This window comes from Ochlerotatus camptorhynchus, unplaced genomic scaffold, assembly GCF_037179485.1.
Source record: "Ochlerotatus camptorhynchus isolate MF236.1 unplaced genomic scaffold, CSIRO-AGI_Acam_v1.1 ptg000277l, whole genome shotgun sequence".
In the NCBI taxonomy this organism is placed as follows: Eukaryota; Metazoa; Arthropoda; class Insecta; order Diptera; family Culicidae; genus Ochlerotatus; species Ochlerotatus camptorhynchus.
The window spans coordinates 3,384,609-3,405,876 of NW_027040766.1; the positions used below are offsets into that span (position 1 = coordinate 3,384,609).

Sequence of the window (21,268 nt, forward strand, 5' to 3'; positions counted from 1 at the left end):
GAGGGTTGAACATTTTCGGCACGAAATTGACCTTATTGTCCGCATACCACTTCAGCACGTCCTTGGAGTAGTGGCATGAGGCCAAATCCGGCCAGAAGTATGTTGGGACGTTGTGGGCCTTCAGGAGAGAAAGCAGCCGCTTCTGGAGGCACTCTTTTATGTACACCTGTCCGTTCATCGTGTCCTGGGTCACGAAAGGTGCACTCCGCTTCCCGCACGTGCAGATGGCTTGCCAAACCAGGAATTTCTTCGCAAATTTGGACATCTTCTGAGTGCGGACATGCTCCGGAACGCTGAACTTATCCTTGGCCGTGAAAAACAGGTTGCCGGGCATCTGTTTGAAGTCGGCCTTCACATATGTTTCGTCGTCCATGATGCAGCATTCAACTTTCGTCAGCATGTTGAGGTACAACTTCCTGGCACGGGTTTTGGCGGACTTGTTCTGCTTCTCGTCGCGATTAGGGGCCTTTTGTACCTTGAACGTTCGAAGCCTAGCCTTAGTTTTGGCCTTCTGGACATAGCCACATCCCTAACGGAGGCGTTCGGATTTCGGTTGAAGGCTCCAACTACGCGGTTGTGATTTTTGGTGTTGTACGGAATACTTTTTCCTTCACTTCTGGGCTTCCGATCGGTGGTCAACCGTTCCTCGAACCGCTTAATCACTCGCGATTCCCAACGTTTTAGCGATGGAACGATGCGAGAGATTCTTGTTCTCGTGATGAATGCGCAAGATTTTATCACGCACGAGCTGTTCTTTCGACTCCATTTCCGCGAGTTTTGATCACAGGACTTTAAAACTTGCAGGATGTAAATAATGCACTATGAACTAAATCCACCCAAATTTTCATTAAATTCTACCCAACGGTTAAAAAGTTAGAGCAATTTCATAATGTGGCAATTTCATCGTGGACACACTTTACATGAGATTTGAAGCGGCCTTCCATTATTATTTGTGAAATAAAACTAGACGGCTGAACAAGGGTTGGAAAAGACTGTTATTCAATGCCTTAAAAAGCTTATAATGTATATTACTGTTAAGCTTTTGGCTGATTAAAATCACCAGATTTAGATGTTTAAAAGCTGAACAAAGGTTACCGTGGTCTATGTACAGCAATTATTCAATCTAAGGCTGAATTAAAATCGATTAAACAATACTTGTTAAACATCAAATTGTTGCCTGGGATGGAACATGGAACTGTGTGGTAAGATTGTCCCGTGGTTAACGGTATCGATCAAGAGCGAACTCGGCATCATGTCGCTGATAAACATTTCCGGCATATTCACGTAGGATAGATTTCGATAGGCCCAGTATAATCAATGTAGACACGCTGCTATGGATTGGGTGGACTCTAGTCTGCAGAACTGTCATTCGGAGTAATGGGTCATTCGGGGTAATGAGTCATTGGGGGTAATGAGTCATTGGGGGTAATGTCATAGAGTCATTTTGGCATTCCTAAGGGCCTAGTCATCAACTACGTAGACCGTTTTTGAGAGGTTTTAGTGTTAGAGGTTTAGTTATGATATTATAATTGATTTGGGGTTATGATATGAATATAGCATAAAAAGAAGTTCCAGATCAATATTAAATGGTCATTACGGCCCTATTTTGTTTTAGTCGATTGTAGTTGTGAATGATTTGCAGTTGTGACCTGAATGTAGACTTCAAATCGGTGGATAAGATTTGTAGAAACCCCGGAATATCCGTACTACAAACATAAAAGTTTCATTTTTTTTCTTTACTTCAAGAGTTATGAAAATCTTGGTGCTCTAAGATCAGTTGTTATGGCAAAATTTCGAAATCGTAAGAATTTTAAAAGTTCTTGTTTCATTGGAATTTTGATCATCTCAGATTAAGATTGTTTGAGCATCTGCAGAACTGCAGCTAGCTCTACCTACCTAAAATCGAAGACAACAAATCAAGAAGACTGGCAACTTTGCTGCTTTGACAGATACAATAGCGCTGCGCTTGAGTGAAGGTGGAAGCAACGCAAAGAAAAATGAGCTAATACACAAACCTTTCTTCTGAGGATGTAATCTTTACTATCCAATTCGAAGCATTTACCTTTGAGCGGCAGATGACGCGATTGTACCTGTCTCATAGCGTTCGTATGAGAAAATGGAAGAGTTGCCAGTCTTCTTGATATGATGTCTTCGCTAAAATGTTAAACTAAGATTTTTCATTGAAATCGCAGGCTTTTGGAGTGGGTTGAGTAATTTCCTTTTAATTCCGTTACCTTCACAGATATGCGTATTTCGTCCAACAACGTGAAATAAAGTCAAAAGATGGTCAAAATAGGAACATGGCCAATGCTGGTGCGTGTCTCCTATTTCTTAATTTGTTGCTGGTGTTGTAAATTCAATATTTTTTTCAAAGGCGCGAATGACCAAATGTCGTACCCGTGGATTTTGCGGATTTAAAATAGGGATTTCTGTAACGATGCTGGAATGATTTTTCGAACACTTAGAGCAACAACTCACTACAAATTTATATTGACCGCGTGATTTTGATGTCAAAATGCTTACAATTCCTATATTCCTTTTTGAGATTATGATATAGACTACATTTTAGAGCCTTTACCTTTAGCGGTACTAAATACGAATTGAAGATCATTGAAGGCTTTCTTTAGACGTATGCTTATAGTTCCTTGGGAATGACAGCTACATTTCATCTACGGATCTCATTCGGACTAACACAATCGTGACAAAAACAACCTAATTCAACAAACCCAGAATCTGCAGAAGCTCACCAAGCGATCACGTTTGCCGTTGTCAAGCCGCGCTGGCTAGATGTTCTTGCTCACACTCACGGCAAGCTACGGGAAACAGTTCTAAAAATACCTACTGCGCCCAATGGAAGATTTTTTGTCCGTCTGTGATGCGACACTACACTCCAACTCCTCTCTTCAGTCTGTTCGAACGATTAAACACGATCGTCCGTCCGTACGCCGCTGGCGACCGAGTTCATTTGGGGAATATTTTTAGAAACATCTTCTTTGAATACGACGCCGGTCAAACTCCTTTTCCTGATCAGCGACTTGCCGTCGTTGCGTTGAGAGTTGTCCCTTTCGATAAGCAACACCCTACTCTGGGTACCGATTCACATTTGAATTTCCCAATGCGCACAAAGTGCGTGGGTGAAGCTTTATACCGGGTGTCGAAAGCCACCAGAACTTGGACCCGCCATTAGATGCAGGTCGAGGGAAAATTGGTGACCAATTAGCGCTAATTGAGGGTGGCCGAGAGGTGAAAAATTGTCATATTCTTTCTGGCTGCCATTGTGTGCCTCTATTACGGGTTTTCCCGTCATTAGAATCGGTAATGAGTGTTATCACATTCAGCGAGGACTGAATACCGTCATCCGGTAGCCAACGGCGAGCGAGTGAGTGGAGGCAATATGTCCATCAAGGGACATATAAATAAAGTTATAAATTATTAGCGTCCGTAGCTTTCTCCAGCGCACAGCGCAATGCCAGTGGGGGATGGAAACAAAGTTGCTGACACTTTCAGAAGAATGTCAATTGCTATTCTTCGAACTTCGGCTCAGGGGAAAAGTTAGTGATTACAAATCGTTTGATACGTGCAGGCAATCATTACGCGAGCGATGCGATCCCTTCGATTGACAATGTTGTGGCTTTGAATGCCAGAAAGCTGACGGGAGATCTGACGAGTTCGATGAAGATTATTGCGATGATCGATGTACTGTAATAAATAGACTCATTGGAACGGTGGCAAGGGAGCCACTCAACTTGATTGCTCTTTCATGACATCGCCAGGTTTCGATATGTAATCAAATGGTTGATTTTAGAATCCTTGAATAACAAATTTTCTACTCGTTGATTTCGGGTGGTTTGTCACGGTTGATTCAAAATTCAAACTGTACCTGTCACTAATTACAAGAATTCCGTCATTTCTGCCGATCAAATTTAATGCTAATTGGCTTAAAGCCGTCGACCTTCTGATAACGCAATCTAACCCCGTCACTCACACGACCGATACAGAGAGACTAAAAAAAAAGAATCATCACTTCAAATAATTACAATATTGATTTCGCTCAAGCAAACATCCAACCAATTCAAATCCGTCACTGATCAAATCACTCGATTCCCACGAAATTGGCCCCCATTCCACGACTGAACCAACACGGACGGAGATAAGATCAGAACAAACCAACCGTCCAACGCTACGCAACGGTGTTGTCCTTGAAATATAAACGACACCGGAGTGGGCGCGAAAAGGGCACCAGTCAGCTCACTAAACTGAAATCAAACTTTAACCTACCTTGCGAGCACCCCCACTTACCCATACACATTACGCTCGGATTGGGTGCCTACCAATCAAATCGCGCAGAGTGATGGAACGTCACTCACTTTCCGAATGCTGAAGCTGAAGTGCACAGGCCAGTGGAGGTAGCCATCACGTAATCGAATTCAGTGCAAGAGTTTCCCGCTTTGTGATGGGGTTGAATTGGGAAGGGGGTACGAGGGAGGTCTAGCTGCTGGTCAGGTCAGGTGCTGTGTGCCTCCATCAATGACAATAAATAAATAACAAACAACAAAAACACGCATACATATAATTATCAGTTGGCGACGCGGCCCAGTGGTAGTATGTAGAGAAAATGATCAACTTATACTCCTCCTGTATGCCAGCCAGGTGAATGGGTTTCCTCTCGCACTTCTCCCTGCAGTTCCTCCTGCGGGAATGTGCCATTATTTTCCGTGATCTGAGTTGGGCATGTGAATGGTATCAGGAAAAAAACATCCGAGTGTCTTTTGGCCATTATATCGGAACGGTGCGTTGAGACTTCGTTTTCCGATGTAAATTCCATTCAAGAAAATTATGACGATCGAACAATGAAAATCTTTTTTTTTTTTTTCATTTTAAAGTCAAGTCAAAAATTGCTTGAAGCTTGTGGAGTGCTCGTAGTTTTATGGGACAATCTAGAGATCCTAATCGTTAAGTTCAGAAACCCTATTGGCCAACTTCATGTTAATTACAAATGGGTATATGTGAGATCTTGGACTAGCCTGCGCAATCTCTCCAAACGTTCTACTTTCAATGTTTCAATGATGAACATGGTTCTATCTGCATCTTGTTTACTTGTTAATTATTGTGGCCTATCATTCGTATTGCTGAAAATTAATCTGCTAAAATGGTCGCCAAATAATGGTTCTGGAGAATGCTCTAAAAATTCTCATCACAAAGCCCTTGGAATTCACTCTATAATTCTCGAGTCTTTAATAATAATCGTCGTTTACCCTTCAGAGTTACCTTGAAATGGTGCTCAGAAATACTTAGGCACAGATGCAACATTAGGGTGCTTCATTCTGAAAAAAGTGATGAATTTCTGATGGGCCACCCTCCAGTTCGATTCATAGCCCCAAAATATGAACCTGTGCAAAAATTGGTAAAGATTGATGAAGGTTTAGAGGTCGCGCCAATGATTTGAAATTTGTATGGGAATTACTATGGAAGAATTTAAAAAATCGCTTATATCGCTATAACTTTGCTTCTACTTGTCCAAATGTCGAAAAAATTTAGTATGTTATTGCTATGGCAATAAACAAAAAGCCTACAGTTGCTACGCTCAGTTTTGCAGCGTATCAAGAATTATAAAAATGTGAAAAAATGGCAAAATAGGGTAAATTGACAGATGAATATGTACAAGGCAACAACGCCAATTTCATCGCAACAACAACAGGCTTGTTGATCATTGTCATGACAACCACATATTTTTTTTTTTTTTCAACGTTTGGACAACTACAACCAAAGTTAGAGCAATGTAAACGAAAATCAATAATTTCCCATACTAATTCACCAAAATCTCCATACAAAATCCAAATCATTGGCGCGACCTCTAAACCTTCATCAATCTTTACCATTTTTTGCACAGGTTCATATTTTGGGGCTATGAATCGAACTGGAGGGTGGCCTATCAAAAATTCATCACTTTTTTCAAAATGAAACACCCTAATGCAACATATCATGACACTCACTCGACACTCGTCAACGAATCAACCGAATATCGCTGACAGAACGTTTTGTCAAGCAATGAGAGGTAGATCCATGGCAAACAACAATCACCAGTAATGGTCGCTGCTCACAGGAAAAACGTAACACTCGCTGCTGATGATGTAAAGCATAACGAAGCTTCCGCAGTACGATGATGAGAAAAGGGGAATCGACAGAAGAAAATTAAAACAATGCCTATGCATTCCAAGCTCGACTCGGCACGCGTTACTGTGTGAATTGCAAACAAAGCTGACAAAATTCAACGAAAGCTTTAGGACTCACTCACCAACACACCCACATAAGCAAGCAAAGCTGCAGCTGCTTCAAAACGAGCACAAATAAGCAGGACAATGGAAATGACCAGACCGGTGATGGATCACCACCGAAGACGACATTCACCAGTTGCGTTTTACTTCTTTCGTCAGTTTGATGGATGGTCATGGAGAGTGCTTCGACAAGCACATTGATAGGAATTTACTAAGCGTTACTACCATCAGCTGTTTGACGATCGTGATTGTGATAGGTCGCAACTCTGTACCTAGGAATTCCCTTCCGAATTCTGCTCAAAATTTGCTAGAATTTTGTTCAGCATTCGCTAAATATGCTGCCAAAACTATTCTGAAACTCTCCTCAGAACTCTCTTGTAATGCACCCAGAAACTTCATGACATATTATCCAGAATATCATTTTAACTATCTTTAAACATCATTGGGTTCTTTTCGAAATGTGAATGCTTTGAAATTCTATTCTGAATTCCCTTGGAACTATCTTCAGATTTCTCCTGTATTTGTTTCTGCCGATTTGCCTTTGATTTTTTTTTTAAATTTCCAACGGATTCTCTTGGGATGTTCCTATAAACTCCATGAATTGTACCCAGAATTACTTTAGAACTACACTAAAAATTCGATTCCTACGAACATCTCCTTAGTGTGCCTTTAGAATGCTCCCAAAAATTCCATGACTTCCTCCCAAAAATCCTTGTAAATATCCTCAGAACTGCCTTTGAATTCTTATGGCGCATGGGGGCGACCCCGGCGTAGTGGTTAGCATCCATACCTCTCACGCCAAAGTCACGAGTTCAAATCTCACCCCCCGGACAAGTCACGAATGACCCAAGAATGTTAAAGTGACTATAATAAAAAAAAAAAAAAAACTTATGGCGCATTCTCTTGAAATCATCCTCAAAATTTCCATTAAACTTTATTCAGAATGGACCGCTTTTTAAAGCAGTTTTTGTAAGACTTTCAACAAATAATAATTTGTTGGTAATCGACAAATTATTATTTTTTTATGAACCGCACAAATTTTGGGTCTATTCTTCTCGTGGTTCTAAAGGGTGTCCCACATCAAATTGCATCACGAAAGAAAAAACGCTGTAGAAAATTACCCATTGGGTATTTTTATTGAAAATTTGGGTAAAAGTAGTTTTGAGTGTATTGTTTACACTGTATTTTTATTGCTGTCAGCTTTTTGAAAGACTTCGTCCGGAACTTTCTGACCGACCGATCTTTTCGGGTTTCGGTTGGAAACGTGCAATCCGGAAGTTTCAGTGAGGAAACCGGAGTGCCACAGGGTTCGGTGATCGCGGTCACCCTCTTCCTGGTGGCCAAGAATGGGGTCTTTGACCAACTACCCAAGAACGTTTCCATCTTCGTCTACGCGGATGACGTCCTCATTGTAACGGTGGGTCCCACCCTGCAGAGGACGAAACTGAGAGCGCAAGCAGCAGTCTCCTCGGTGGTCACATGGGCTGACTCTGTTGGTTTCCAGCTCTCCGCCGGCAAGGCGTGCGCTGCCATATATGTACCACCAGGCATCGCAACAACAGACAGCCCATCATGATTAAAAACAAGCAATACCGACCAAAAACACCGTGAGGGTCTTGGGAGTACTCCTCGATCGGAATGTATGCTTTGAGCCGCACTTCCAACAAGTAAAGTAGGAATGTCGCAGTCGGTCCAACCTGTTTAAGACCATCTTCCGCCCCCACCGATCCAACAATCGCGAAATCCGCTTCCGCGTAGCTCGAGCCATCATCGACAGTCGCCTACTGTACGGTGTAGAGATTGCATGCCTTGCCGACGAGAAAGCCGTCCAGATTCTGGAACCGGTGTACAACGGCTACGTTCGAACAGTCTCCGGTCTCCTGCCCTCTAACCCTGCCGACGCTGCATGCACCTTTTCGGTTCGTTTTCACCGCAGCTACTGCTACCAAAGCCACTGCCTTTCTCGCTAAAACGTCGGGAAACAACAGGATCGTTCTCTTCGACGAGGAGAACCGACTCCTCCGCACGGCCGCCGACGTAGATCTCCCTCCAGTGGGCAGGGTCCACTGGCACGGAGATAAAAGTTGGCAATCGCACAAAATCAGAATTGACAGCCGAATCAAGGACCGCAAATTCGAAATTGCTACGCTCTGTAGTAGCACAGCAAACAAGGAGTAGCAATTTCAAATTTGTATGTTTTGTAGAAGCTGACATTTGTGCCTTTAAAGTTTCACGCTAAGGCTTCCTTAGAGTATCACCTTAAGGGCAGGAGACAACTCGCTGGTTTTACGCCGGACAGTTGTCGAAACTGTCGGGGCTCACTACCAAGGTTATGTTAGGTACACCGACGGCTCTCTCTCCTGGAGCGTATGGGGGGATGGGGGTCTCCGGAGATGGTCTGCTTGTGAGCAGATCGCTCCCGACCCAATGCTCGGTGTTCTAAGCTGAGGCAGCGGCCATTCTCCACGCGGTTAAGTTATCGGCCAACCGGCCGATATTAGTCGTAACTGACTCACACAGCGTGATATAGAGCGGGCAGAACTTGTTACTGTTTTTCAGTGAATGTAAAATACATTCACTGAAAAACAGTAGTGGCTTCTGTTCGCTCTGGTTCGTCATGTATCAGAGATACAGATTTAAGTTATAACCAAAAGTTGTAGCTAATAGCAAAACCTACAAAAGCTATATACATCATTTTGCGGAATGCTGTTGATGAAAAAAGTTAGCGGCAAATTAATGTAAATGAATGCACGAAATGAATGCAAATGATTTTCCATGCCTGCCCCCAGCACAAGTTTGATGTTCCGGAGGAAGTAAGGAAGCAGAAACTTTCAAAGTTTGCCAAGAAATACATGATTTGGCAAGCGATGTGGCAAACGGATTGCGCCGTTCTTGACTACCGGGACTGTAAACGAGGAGATCTACCTCAAGGAGTGTCTACAGAAGCGTCTGCTTCCTCTGTTGAAGCAACACGAGGGCCCTACGATCTTCTGGCCGGATCTAGCTTCGTGGCACTATTCAAATGTTGTCCTGGAGTGGTACGAAGCCAACAGGGTCACTCTCGTACCCAAGGGCATGAAGTCCAACCCCCCTCCCCCCCCCCAACGCACCGGAACTAAGGCCCATCGAAAAATACTGGACTTCGGAAGCATCCCAAGAAGATCAAATCTGAGGAAGACATGAAGAAAAAGTGGGTTTCCGTACAGAAGAAGCTGCAGCCAGATGTTGTACAGAACCTAATGAGTGGAGTTAAGCGTAAGGTGCGAGCGTACGGTTAAATGAAATAAATATGCCAAAAGCTTACAAATATGTTATTGTCTGAAAGTTTGAAAAGGATCGGTCAACTAGGTAATTTTCTACAGCGTTTTTTCCGTGATGCAATTTGATGTGGGACACCCTTTAGAAGAAACAATCTCAAAATTTTGTTTTATTTCGAAATTTGAATGGTAGTAAACGTCATTTTATCTGCTCAAAACAAGTCGTTTATTGGATTTACCATTTGAATCGATCACTTCGTCTAGCATTTTTAGGGGATTCTTTTCCAGAGATTTTTAGAAAATGAGGAAATACATTTTAGATTTTTTTCAGACCTAGCATTAATATAAACTTTCTTTTCTCAAATTTCTAGAAGAAAAATCCCCTAAAACATTGCTGCGAGTCACAGTTCGAGGAGTAGCAACGATATTGCAAATTACTCAAATGGTGTGATCCAATCACCACAAAATCTCACAATTACTTAAATCATGAAATTTTTCTCAAATCCCTTTTAAATTTCCGTAATCTCTAATAGTTCAATCAAGTTTCTCCGTATCTCAAAATGTTTCAAAAGAAATTCCATGCTCTTCTCTCACTTTTTTTTTATGATCCGGGTTAAACATCCGCTTGTAAAGCCCTGCCAACAGTCTTGTAAGCGGTCACCGTAGCCGACACAGTTTCTGTGAAAATTTCGCTGGAAGTCATTTGAAGTGCACCGTTGCCAATAGAAGGGATGGAGAATCGTAGGACTACTCTGATTTCTATATGGGAATATACTTTGTGAAAACCGAAAATGGAACATGTAGCAAAATTATAAAAGATTTTGAACGTTAATAACTCAGCTACCCCTGAACCAATTTTAATATTTTTAACACCAATCGATCAGAAATCTTTCTACGCATCCGTAGGACTTTATCATTTTTCAAAACTTCACTATTGAAAATTACACGCAAGTAGAACTGTTGCCATGATAATTAAAATTATCACCGATTGCCTGCGACAAAGCGATTTCCACGTGGTGAGTGGTGGTGTTCTTCAATACGCAACGGAAGGCTCCCCGCAAGCTAGCTATTAAAGCTGCCCTCAACCGCTGATCGGATTCATCCAATCACCGTGTGTGGTGGTGTCCAGTCGTCGGCATCAGCAACAGCAGCAGTAGCGGGGCTTTTGACGCGTGGCGTTCAACATTGTTTTCCAGTACACAACGAAAGGCTGCCTGCAAGCAGCGAGCTGCAGCCCACATGAGCATCCATAGAAGAAGGAAGAAGCCGCACCGCTATTGATCGGAATCAGTAGCTCTTCGTGAGTCGCTGTGGGCCTTCTATGCCAAGCGCGTCACCCACATTCCAAACAACATACAACTCATCAGCCTCATATGTGTTTGACACACTAATGGCTCAGCATTACTCAACCACAAAACGGTCCTTTTCAGGACCACCATAAATTTATAAAAGAGTATTTTTTTGACATTTGTGAAAGTCTCAATTGCAGGCTTGATGGAGCCTCGCTCGTGAGTTTGAAATGAACCGAGCGTAGCATTTTTCTGAGGAGTAGAATGCCTACTGCCAAATCATTGAACTGAGCTTCAGAGCTTGTGAGCGAAGGGGGATAAAATGAGAGTGAGGTTTGCTGTCATTCATGTTCATGCTTTCTTTCACACGCTCTTACTCTCACTCTGGATGAACTCTGAGCTTCTTGCGTCGAACAAAAAAGTCAGCCGGAGTCTCGAAAAGCGCACCTCACGTCGAATCATCCTCTCGCTGAAGTGCACTCTCCCTCTCTCTTGAGGAGTTTTTGTTTACTTCTTCCATATTCCTGCCGCCACTCACTCAAAGTGAGAGCTGGCTAAACTCGCAGGACAAGCGTGTTTTAAAACCTCCAGTGAGTTTGGGGAGTTTCAGCAAGCCTGCTCAATCGTATGTCAGTTTCCATATCAAGATAGATCTGGAATTAGGGCGGAACAGATTTTGTAAACATTGACTTCTTTCGATGATGCCTTGAAAATCAAGGCTCGCCCACGCAAATCAACGGTAATGTTGGTTTGCGTGGGCGTGCCTTGAATTCCTAAAAATCATTGAGAGAAGTCTTTGTTTACAAAAGCTGTTACACCTAATTCCAGCTCTATCTAGATATGTTTAAATCTAACATACTATGTTCTTGAAGGCAACATTGGAGGTGCAATTTAAAAAACCAAAGTCGGTCGCGGCATGAAAGTGGTCTGATTTTGATCCAGAGATGATGGATTTTAATTCTTAATACGGCAATCGATAGGCTTGCTACAAATCTGTTAAAATTAAGACTTTATCATCTTTCAAAATGTTACTATTGAAAATTAAACGATCGTGCAACTGTTGCTATGATAATTAAAAATATCACCGATTGCCTGCGAAAAGCGATTTCCCTAACACAGATTTCAAAGTTGAATTCCATCCGGTCTCACCGCGTGGTCTGTGGTGGTGTTCTCCAGTACACAACGAAAGGCTGCCTGCAGGCAGTAAGCTGCAGCCCACATGGGCATCCATAAAAGGAGGAAGAAGCCGCACCGCTATTGATTGGAATCAGTAGCTCTTCGTGAGTCGCTGTGGGCCATCTATGTCAAGCGCGTCATGCTAAAGAGTATAAACAGATAGAACCCCGCTCAAATTCCTATTCCTACACAAAACACAAGCTCCTGCTGCAGTTAACAAATAAGATTTATTATATAAGACCACGTAGTCCTACGTCACCATTGCGTACAACCCCATAGGGTTATCCCTTGTAGTTTTTTTTTTTCTCTTAACGTGACTAAGCCATTTTTGGCGTGTTTTAGGCCATTTTGACATTTTGGATCATTTTTTACATTTTTGGGGCCATTTTCGGTGTTTTAGCACAATTTCGGAATTTGTTAATCCAGTTTGGAAAGTCTAGGACATTTTTACATTTTCGGCGGTTGAAGGCCCGACTATGAGAGTTGTCGTTTTCAAGATTATTAAAATATTTGGTAGTTTAAGATGTTTTTAAAACTATTTAAAGCCACTCAGGTAGTAGTAAGCTAGTTAAGTTAAGCGATTGCTAATCAATTTTTGGGCTTCAAATTTTTCAAGGCTATTTAGATGTTTTCAAAATTAATTCTCAATTTTAGGACGTTAAAAAAAAACCATTGCAGCAATTTGAGGCCATGTTTGTATTTTTTGTTATTGCTATTTTACAATTTCAAGAACTTTCAATGCCATTCTGTACTTGCGTTTCAAACAGTCATAAAGTTTGAAGGTTCTATTTTACGTTTTAAATTTTGTTTTGGGAGAACTTAATGTCATATTCGCTTTACAACATGCGTATTCAATAAAAGTGGGCCGCGAGCTTATGGAATTTCTTCTGTGGGTAGCAATCGATAAAAGTTTGAGATCCACTGCACTAAGTAGAAAGTGAGGTAGAAAGACTTCTCGACTGCCTCTAAACAACTCTCCAAACATCCTTTGGAAATTCCTTATTTTCTTCGCATAAGGTTAGCTTGCAACAGAGAACCAAATTGTTCAACCAATTAACTTGCAGTAAAACTCCTCCGAAATTTTTTACAACTTTACAAACCATCAAGATTTTTTCACATAAAATTGTGTTCCTCTCCCAACGTCAGTTGCTCGTGGTTTTCGAGGGAAGTTGATGTGGGGGGTGGGGGGAAATAGTCAATAGGCGAAGCGCAACCGCGCTCGCACACTCAGCAAGCAATATTGTCAATTATTCATCATGACCGACGAACCAACCTCCGAACGAACGACACACCAATAATTGCCGGTTCAAATGGGTGTTGCTTTTCTCGCCCACATGGAGACACGTATGTACCTGTGCCCTGTTTTCCTGTGTTGTATATTATCATCGTGGTCCATTAAACTTGGTATTATCATCTGCACTTTTCGTGCAATTGCTATTATAGGCACGATTCGAAGCGGAATGAATCACCAGCTGTGATTTGTAAATTTCGAAATCGAAGGACCCCCCGAAGAGAGTGCTAGAAGTGACAAACGTCAAGTCCATCAATATTAATCGCCTGGCAACGGTCCATCAAAGGCCGCCGGTCACCGATGGGTTGATCTCCGAACTGCACTCCAAAAACCAATCCTAGTCGCCGTGTCGTGACTCAGTTTTTCATACGCCAAATTACATAAACCTGGAAGAAGAAGCTGCAGATGCAACATGCATAAAACGGACGAATTTATAGAGATTTATGTCGGTAAGGGTTATTAATTGGTTTCTGGCTGCGCTCGAGAAGGTGACAGAGGACTTTAAATTTAAAATCGATTCGAATTGAGGGTACTAATTTCCTGGGTACTCAATATCTAATGTGGAGTGTCGAGTGACAGATAGAGAAGTGGTTAGACCACGCAAAATCACATGTCGTCGTCGTCCTCGCTTCTATCGGTGTGACGTGAGTGTGTCACGAGGAAAAACAACCACTGAAAACAACAAGCGAAAAGATATACCAAAAAGACTAGGGGGTAGGACGATGGGGAAAATCTCTTCAACTCAATTAAGAAGACCGCTTTTTTCGCATGTCGTACATGTCTTGACTTGGTTTTGTCTTGTAGTCTTGGCGGGGTCCGATAGAGGAGCACTCGAGGGAAATGAACGTTTGAAGGTCTGCCCCTCGGGGAATGAATGGCGGTACAAAATGGCGACGTTGACAACAGTGGGGCGATAATTGACGACAACAGCTTGCGGATTAACAACGCCACCACCATCACAGATTAACCGTGTTGTTGTTATTGTTCATGCGGCTTGACGTTGTTGTTATTATTACAGTCGCTTTTGCTGCGCGAGTGACAAAACGTGAAGGCGGAGGTTGACTCCCTTCTATCATTCGTTGTACAGCGAGCGATCTCTATCGCCTCACTCAAGTGGGGGGAATGAGTCTTTACAAAGGGACAGCTAGAAAGAAAAAAGAATCTCGATGATTTTCTTCTGTTCTCTTTGCGGCGCGCGGCTTGCTTGGATTGGTCGTCGTCATATGACTGTCTTCTACTTTAGGTCGGTCCAGTCATCATAGCAGGCGAAATGAAACAATCAAGAAGAAGGCGGCGCTTTTCAAGTCGTTTCAAAATGAACGAATGCCAGGCACGTGTCTGTGTGGGTGGGTGGGGGGTTGATATTTTGTATCATAAGTATCGAAACAAATTCATAAGTATCGAAACAAATCACTTAACCTGTAATGAACCCCTGAAACAGTTGTGTGTGCCCTAAATTTATTGACATCCCTCCGAAACGTTTCAGCCTTGGTTGACGCGCGTTGCAAACATCGATTGATTGACAGTTGGAGCCCCGAACCGTCGTAGCACACGTAAACACTCACGCGAGTATGACTGAAGCTTTATATGATCCGCAGAAACTTACGGCAGTACTATAGCTCAAAGTGAATAAGATTAAAACGAAGATAAACAAAGAAAGTTGCGTGTGCGTGTTTGTTATTGTTTTGTAATCTCACCATTATTTTGTTGTTTACCTTTCTTGTGTTTTTCCCGACTTCCCAGTTTTCTTTTTCTTTTCTTTGTTGCTATTGCTGTTGTTTGTTTTGTTAATCGATTTTTTTTAGTTTGTTTACTTTTTCAGTTTCCTTTTTTTATGGTTTAGTTTTCCTTATTTTCTCTGAGGGATCGTGTTGTTTTTCGGTGTACTTACTTTTGGTCTGAATAAATAGAACGAATAGACTACTTTTTTTTTGGCGTGTCACTGCAAAGTGTTAGACTTTCCCACACCTAAAATACAGTCAATATAAATAAACACTCCGAACTCTGACCGAACTCCAGCGCACGGAAGAGTGCCGGCGAGTGAGTTGAGAAGCGAGCAGAAAAATATAGAGAGTTTTTAGTTTCTTACTGTTTTTGTTTGGGCGTTCTTTTCTTCGTTTTTTCTTCTTTTTGATTTCCATAACTTAATCCAAAGTTTGCCGTTTTGGATGTGCGAGTTTAGTGCTCTTCTTTGATTGTAGTTTTCGCCTTGTACGGGATGTTCGTCGTTTGTCACTAATGAAGTCATTTTTATCTCCATACCTTCCAACAGAGTGCAACAGTCGTACTTTTATGGAACGCCGTATCTGGGTACAACCGCCGGTACAACGGGAGCCGCCGCAGCAGCCGCCTCTGGATTGATGCAAATTCCTGCCTCCCAGCTGTCACATGCCGCTGCGATCGCGGCCGCCACTAGTCAATTCTACGAATACCAGGTAGGCGTTGACGTTTCAATGTTCTTCTTGAAGGATCTTAATCGAAATTTTGTCTTCGTTTTAGAACGCCGTTGCAGCAGCTGCCGCTGCACCCTACCCTGGCCAATATAGTGGGTTTGAAGCGTACCCATACGCCACCGCTGCCAGTGCTTCAGGTAGGCTATTCAATGGTCAATCCACTAACAATGGTAAGTTTAATGCTAATGCTATTCCGCCTGCAGGAGCCGCCGCAGCGGCCGCTCAATACATGGCAGCCCCGTACACATACGCAACGCTACCCCAGGGAGCCGCCGCCGCTGCAGCAGCGGCCGGTGGGTTTCCCGGACTCTCACCATACCAGAATGCAGCTGGTGCTGCGGCCGCATCCGCACTACAAGAGGCAAGACTTCAATAATATTTACCGAAATCGTCCTCTACCTTGTCGCTACTGGCACTGCTAGGCGGCGGAGTCGACAAGATCTGAAGTAAACGCGCAGCACACCCTAGCGGACGCTAGGTGCACTATCGCGAATTGTCATCATCAACCACTACAATGACAGAGACAGACACAGAGAGCGGCAGCAGCTAGATTAGCTAGGCAGTTCTTTTTTACATATAGATATTATCTAGTACTTATGCAAATAGTAGCTCTTAAGTAATCAATTATTTACTGATCGAAAGATTATTATTATTATTATTATTATTGATATTGACACCATAAATTAACCTATTTATTATAAATTAGTTCATACGGTCAAAACTTATTATTTACTAAGTAATGAAGAAAAACAAAGCTCAACTCTAAGACATATGAACCGTAACATTTAAACAGAATCCTTCGATTATTATTACTTTTATTATTATCATTATTCGTAATAAAAGAAAAAAAAAACTTAGTTGTAAATTATTCTATTATAAAATGGGAAAGTAATGCAACTATCATTGCAATAAACATATTTTAAACATTTCCTTTTTATCAATCAATAAGCGAACCAACACAAAAGCAATACATTTCACGCAAAAACCCAAAAAAGGAACCAAAACAAACCTATCAAGAGAGCGTGAAGCGGCACGTTTACTTAACCTCTTTAAGCTGACGGCCACTTAGACTCCAACGAGTAATCTCAAAGAATGCTAATATATTTTATCGTCAAGAACAATAAGCATATGAATCTAAGCAGAAAACCTTCATATTAGAAAATTTATTTCAATTTTAAACGATAAATACACCAAGTTGGCTGATGCGGCATTCGGAAAACTTATTACTTTTATTGCCGATTAAACCTTAGTGATATTTATCAATTATAAAGTCTACTATAAACATACTAAAAGAACTATTTATACATAAAAAAGAGACAAAAAAAAAACTCAATCGAGAAAATCACGATGATATGTTCTGTTAAGCGTTTGAAACTTGGATACAAATTTCTCCTCCGGAAAAACATACAAATTCTGCAAACGTATCTAAACTTCGCAAAATTTCTTCTTAGTTCATTCTTCTTTCAAATTTCAATTCCTACCAACCAAACCATCAGCAACAAGTTTTTTTTTGTTTGTTGAATAATTGCTAGCAAAAACAAAAAAAGGTAAACAAAATACCAACGGAGCAAAGAAGGGAAGAACAAGATGAATCGGAATCTAGTCAAATGTTTTGTGTGTGGATTATTTATTTTGTTAAATAGGTTGTATTTAGTAAAAAAAAGGAAGAAAACAGTCAAACCCCTCCTCAACCCTTCTCCCGCGCATCGGAAAACATGATTTCAATTGGTTCAGTTTCCTGAGTTTTTTTTTAACACACCTCTACCGAGAAGAAGAGACTTTTTCAGAACTGTCAACAGCAGAGAATCCTAACCTCAAAATATAGCTTATAGAGAGCCATACCACATATTGTAGATGACGCAAACATAAACAATCGAAAGCGCAGCAAGCGACGGCGGTGAAACGACGCTGGAAGTTTGTAAGGAATCAAGTATAAAATCTTATCAAAAATCGTGCCTTTTCGTGCTGAAAAGAAACAGAAACAAAAAGAAAAACAAAAACGACAAACAATGGCACCACCTATCTCCCCCGAACACTCTCTCAATCTCAATCCCGTATTGTGTAGCATTTTATCAGAAAATAAAACCAAAACAAAACAAAAATTAACGAAGCGCACCACCAACAATTTTGACAATATAGAGTTAATCGAAGTAAACAACCAGAACATAAGGCAAGCTAGAATCGTTTTTTAAAACAACAACAGTAACAAAAAAAAGAAGTTAGAAAGACGTGTATTTTAACGTAACACTTTTAGTCCGGTTTCGTAACTTGTACTGAAAAAGTTCTCTTATACCGTGTATAGAGCTGCAACACTAATCAGCGAAGAATCCCATCAATAAGTGTGAAAACCGCAGTAACGTAAACGTTAACATCTATTTATATGATAGAAATGTGAAACCCACACAATCTTGATAAAATTTTTCTTTTGTCTACTTTCAACCGGAATCGACCGCCGAAAGACGCGGAAATTGTGTGTCTCTTTTACCATCGTCACCAACACCACCACAACCACCACCGTATTACAAATTCCCACGTAAAACAGAAAATTCGGATCGCAGATAAAACGCGTTGCTAAGGAAAGAAGCGGATTTCGTAATAACGAAGAATAGCAATTCAATTTCTAGTGGTTAAGTTTAAAAGCATAAACACCCACACCTATTATTGAACATGAAGGAATCTCATTATATTGCAAATGAAAATTAAAATACTATTTCAACAAATTGAAGAAAACGAACGCGTTTCGCATTTTGCGGCGGCTATTTTTAAATACCTGTATAAAGTTATGCAAAAAAAAACGAATAATTGTTTTAAGGGAAGAAAAGTATTTTATACTTGAAACGATAAAGGAAGAAAATTTACAAAAAAAAAAGTTAAAGAAGAGAAACAGTGCGAAGTGGAATAAGCATATTAAACAAAATCTCTTTACAATGAAGGACAAAAGAAGATATCAATTACTTTAATATTAAATCACAATTATTACAATTTAACAATACTGAAACAAAGGGAAAACAAAATGGAAACACACATATAATTGAAAGCAACAAATGAAAAATACAACTCAAATTACCAAGTGGAACCAAAAAAAAACATAAACAACACATTACAGTCTTACACAAACAAACACACACTTATACAGTAAAGTAATAAATATAATAGAGCCAGAGATAGGACGATTGTAATGAAAGCAAAGCAGAGACGGTAAACGATTAGTAACTATGAATCAGTGACAAAAAAAAAACGGCGAAGGAGTAACGCGGAAGCAAGTAATAATTATTATACAAGATTAGAAGGTATATATTTAAAATAAAAATATACGAAAATAATACCGTGTAAGTTTCATTGCAGCGATCCGAAAACATTTTCATAATCTGCCAGGTCTCCGAAGTTCTTCTAGTTCTTCTGTAGAAAATGTGTTCCCGGAGTTCCAGAAAATGTCAGTGTTCTAAGAGTTGCTCGATTTCTTAGAGCACATGCACTATCAGATATCAGGCGGTCAAAAATCAAAAAATCGTCTTTCACTAATCCTTATTTCGTTATTTTTGGTCGATAGTAAACATTTCAACTAAGAGAATCTGAAAGTTTCAAGCTTCTAGCAGTTTTAGTTTCTGAGATATCGGATGTAGAAGTCAAAAAAGAGTAAGAAAAGTACAAATTTTGCCGCAAAAATACACTACCACTCAAATAAAATTTCATCCACTATTTATCATATAACTACCACATCATTATACATCGTTGAAAAGGTAATTTAATAAGCTTTCCGAAAATAAAATCCATTTGGAAATTTGATGGAGACAAAAAAATTAAAAATAAAAATAGAAAAAAAATAATTGAAAATTAATGAAAATTTAACTTTATTGATCACAAACTTTCGAGTCTCGCACATTCCCAGGTTAATTCTCAGCTCTGGATGAAGTTTTGAGTGTACTCTAACAAATACTGAAGAGTTTGCCTGAACCAACCTGCCCCATTGGAAATATAAGCGATTTGAAAATTTTCGGTTATTATGGGAGATTTCAAATTGTACAAGAGCCGGCTTGGAAACAAACTTTTTCAACAATTATTTTGCAACTTTTGGAGTTATATTCGGTTGGTATAGGCGAAAAATATTGTTGAAGAACTAATATTTCATGACCAACTTTTAAAAAGGGCTTAAGCTTTTGTACAAAAAGAAGTCATCATTATCACAAAGTTCACTGTTGGATGAACGTAAAACTACATTCGTTTATGCTTTATTCTAAAGTAAGTACCTGGGTTATGACGATTATAGAAGCATATGCGTAAGTATGTACCTACGGATATGCGCGGATGAGTTTAATTTATACCTAAGTCTGTACTTAACCTACTGTAGTGTCAATTTGAAGCCATAGTGTATTTTGTGTAGCTTTTATTTAAACTACTACAGTGTAATTCAAATTTACGGTTGAGACCAAGTGTGAGCATGGATAATAGAACCATTATTAATCTATTAGACGCAAAATTAAGCCATAGTGACAATGTTCACAGAGCCATTGAATTCATTTGTGAAAATTATAACATCTCGGTGGAAAAACGTAAACGATCCATAAAATCGTTACTAAATACATCAACAAATGGCATGAAGCTAAGCACGAAAGAGCGATTTGAGTCGTATTTTCGGAATTGGCTTGATGGAGAATTTGGCATCGAGGAATTCATCGAACAGGAGCAATGTGTTGCCTCAACCTCGGCCTCGGGAACAAAACGTGGATGACCTTCAAAAACTTTCTTGGATTTGAGTGAAAGAGGAAAACGTCGCGTCGCGTCATCGATAAAGAAGCAGTTGATCCAAAATTCGATACCATCGAGAAAGCTTTGTTATTTGCAAGACGGACCGCTTATAATCGAAAGGATTTTAATTTAGTTGAAGTTATTGAGCATATTTTAAAAAACCAAAAAAGCTCTAAAACCATGCTGGCTCAACTAACTGATCAACGAGGAATGATGTCACCAGAAGAGGCTTTTAGTGTACTTATCGAGGCTGGATTGAGTAGATTTCAATACGAAGTAATACATAGTGAATCACCTTCAAGATTTCCACCTTACTATGTGATCGGAGCAGTGAAAAAAATATGCGCCCCTCCTAGTGAATTCATCGAAGAAAGTGCATTGAAAATAAGAGTGAAACTCCAGGCGCTGATGGAAAATACAGTGAAACGAATCGTCCAAATAATTGATGCAGAGCTCAACGAGTATATGGATAGCAACGATCTAGTTTCTACGGAATTGGTTCTTCTATGTAGCTGGGGTATGGACGGATCAACAGGATATTCGCAATATCATCAAGTGCTACCAGAAGGATGTCAGGACGATTCAGATGTATTTTCGTCCACTTTAACACCAATTCAGTTGTTCATGTACAATGATCGAAAGGAAATTATGTGGTTTAATCTCATGCCTCAAAGTATTCGATTTTGTAGGTTATTCATCCTTGAATTCATTAAAGAGAGTAAAGAAGTTATTCTGGCTACAAAACAGGATGTAGAAAAAGAAATGAGTGAACTAACACCAG

General features: G+C 40.5%; 1 protein-coding gene across 2 annotated transcripts in view; it reads left to right on the plus strand.

Moving 5' to 3' along the window:
- Positions 1 to 19,064, plus strand: part of LOC135706339 (RNA-binding protein 24-A-like) — a 251,447-nt gene extending 232,383 nt beyond the window's left edge. For both annotated transcript variants that reach the window (XM_065227957.1, XM_065227956.1), the window contains exons 5-7: positions 15,561 to 15,723; positions 15,788 to 15,878; positions 15,945 to 19,064. In XM_065227957.1, coding sequence (XP_065084029.1) covers positions 15,561 to 15,723; positions 15,788 to 15,878; positions 15,945 to 16,117 — 427 coding nt within the window. In that variant the 3' untranslated portion in view covers positions 16,118 to 19,064. The remainder of the gene's footprint in view (positions 1 to 15,560; positions 15,724 to 15,787; positions 15,879 to 15,944) is intronic.
- The last annotated feature ends 2,204 nt before the right edge of the window (positions 19,065 to 21,268 follow it).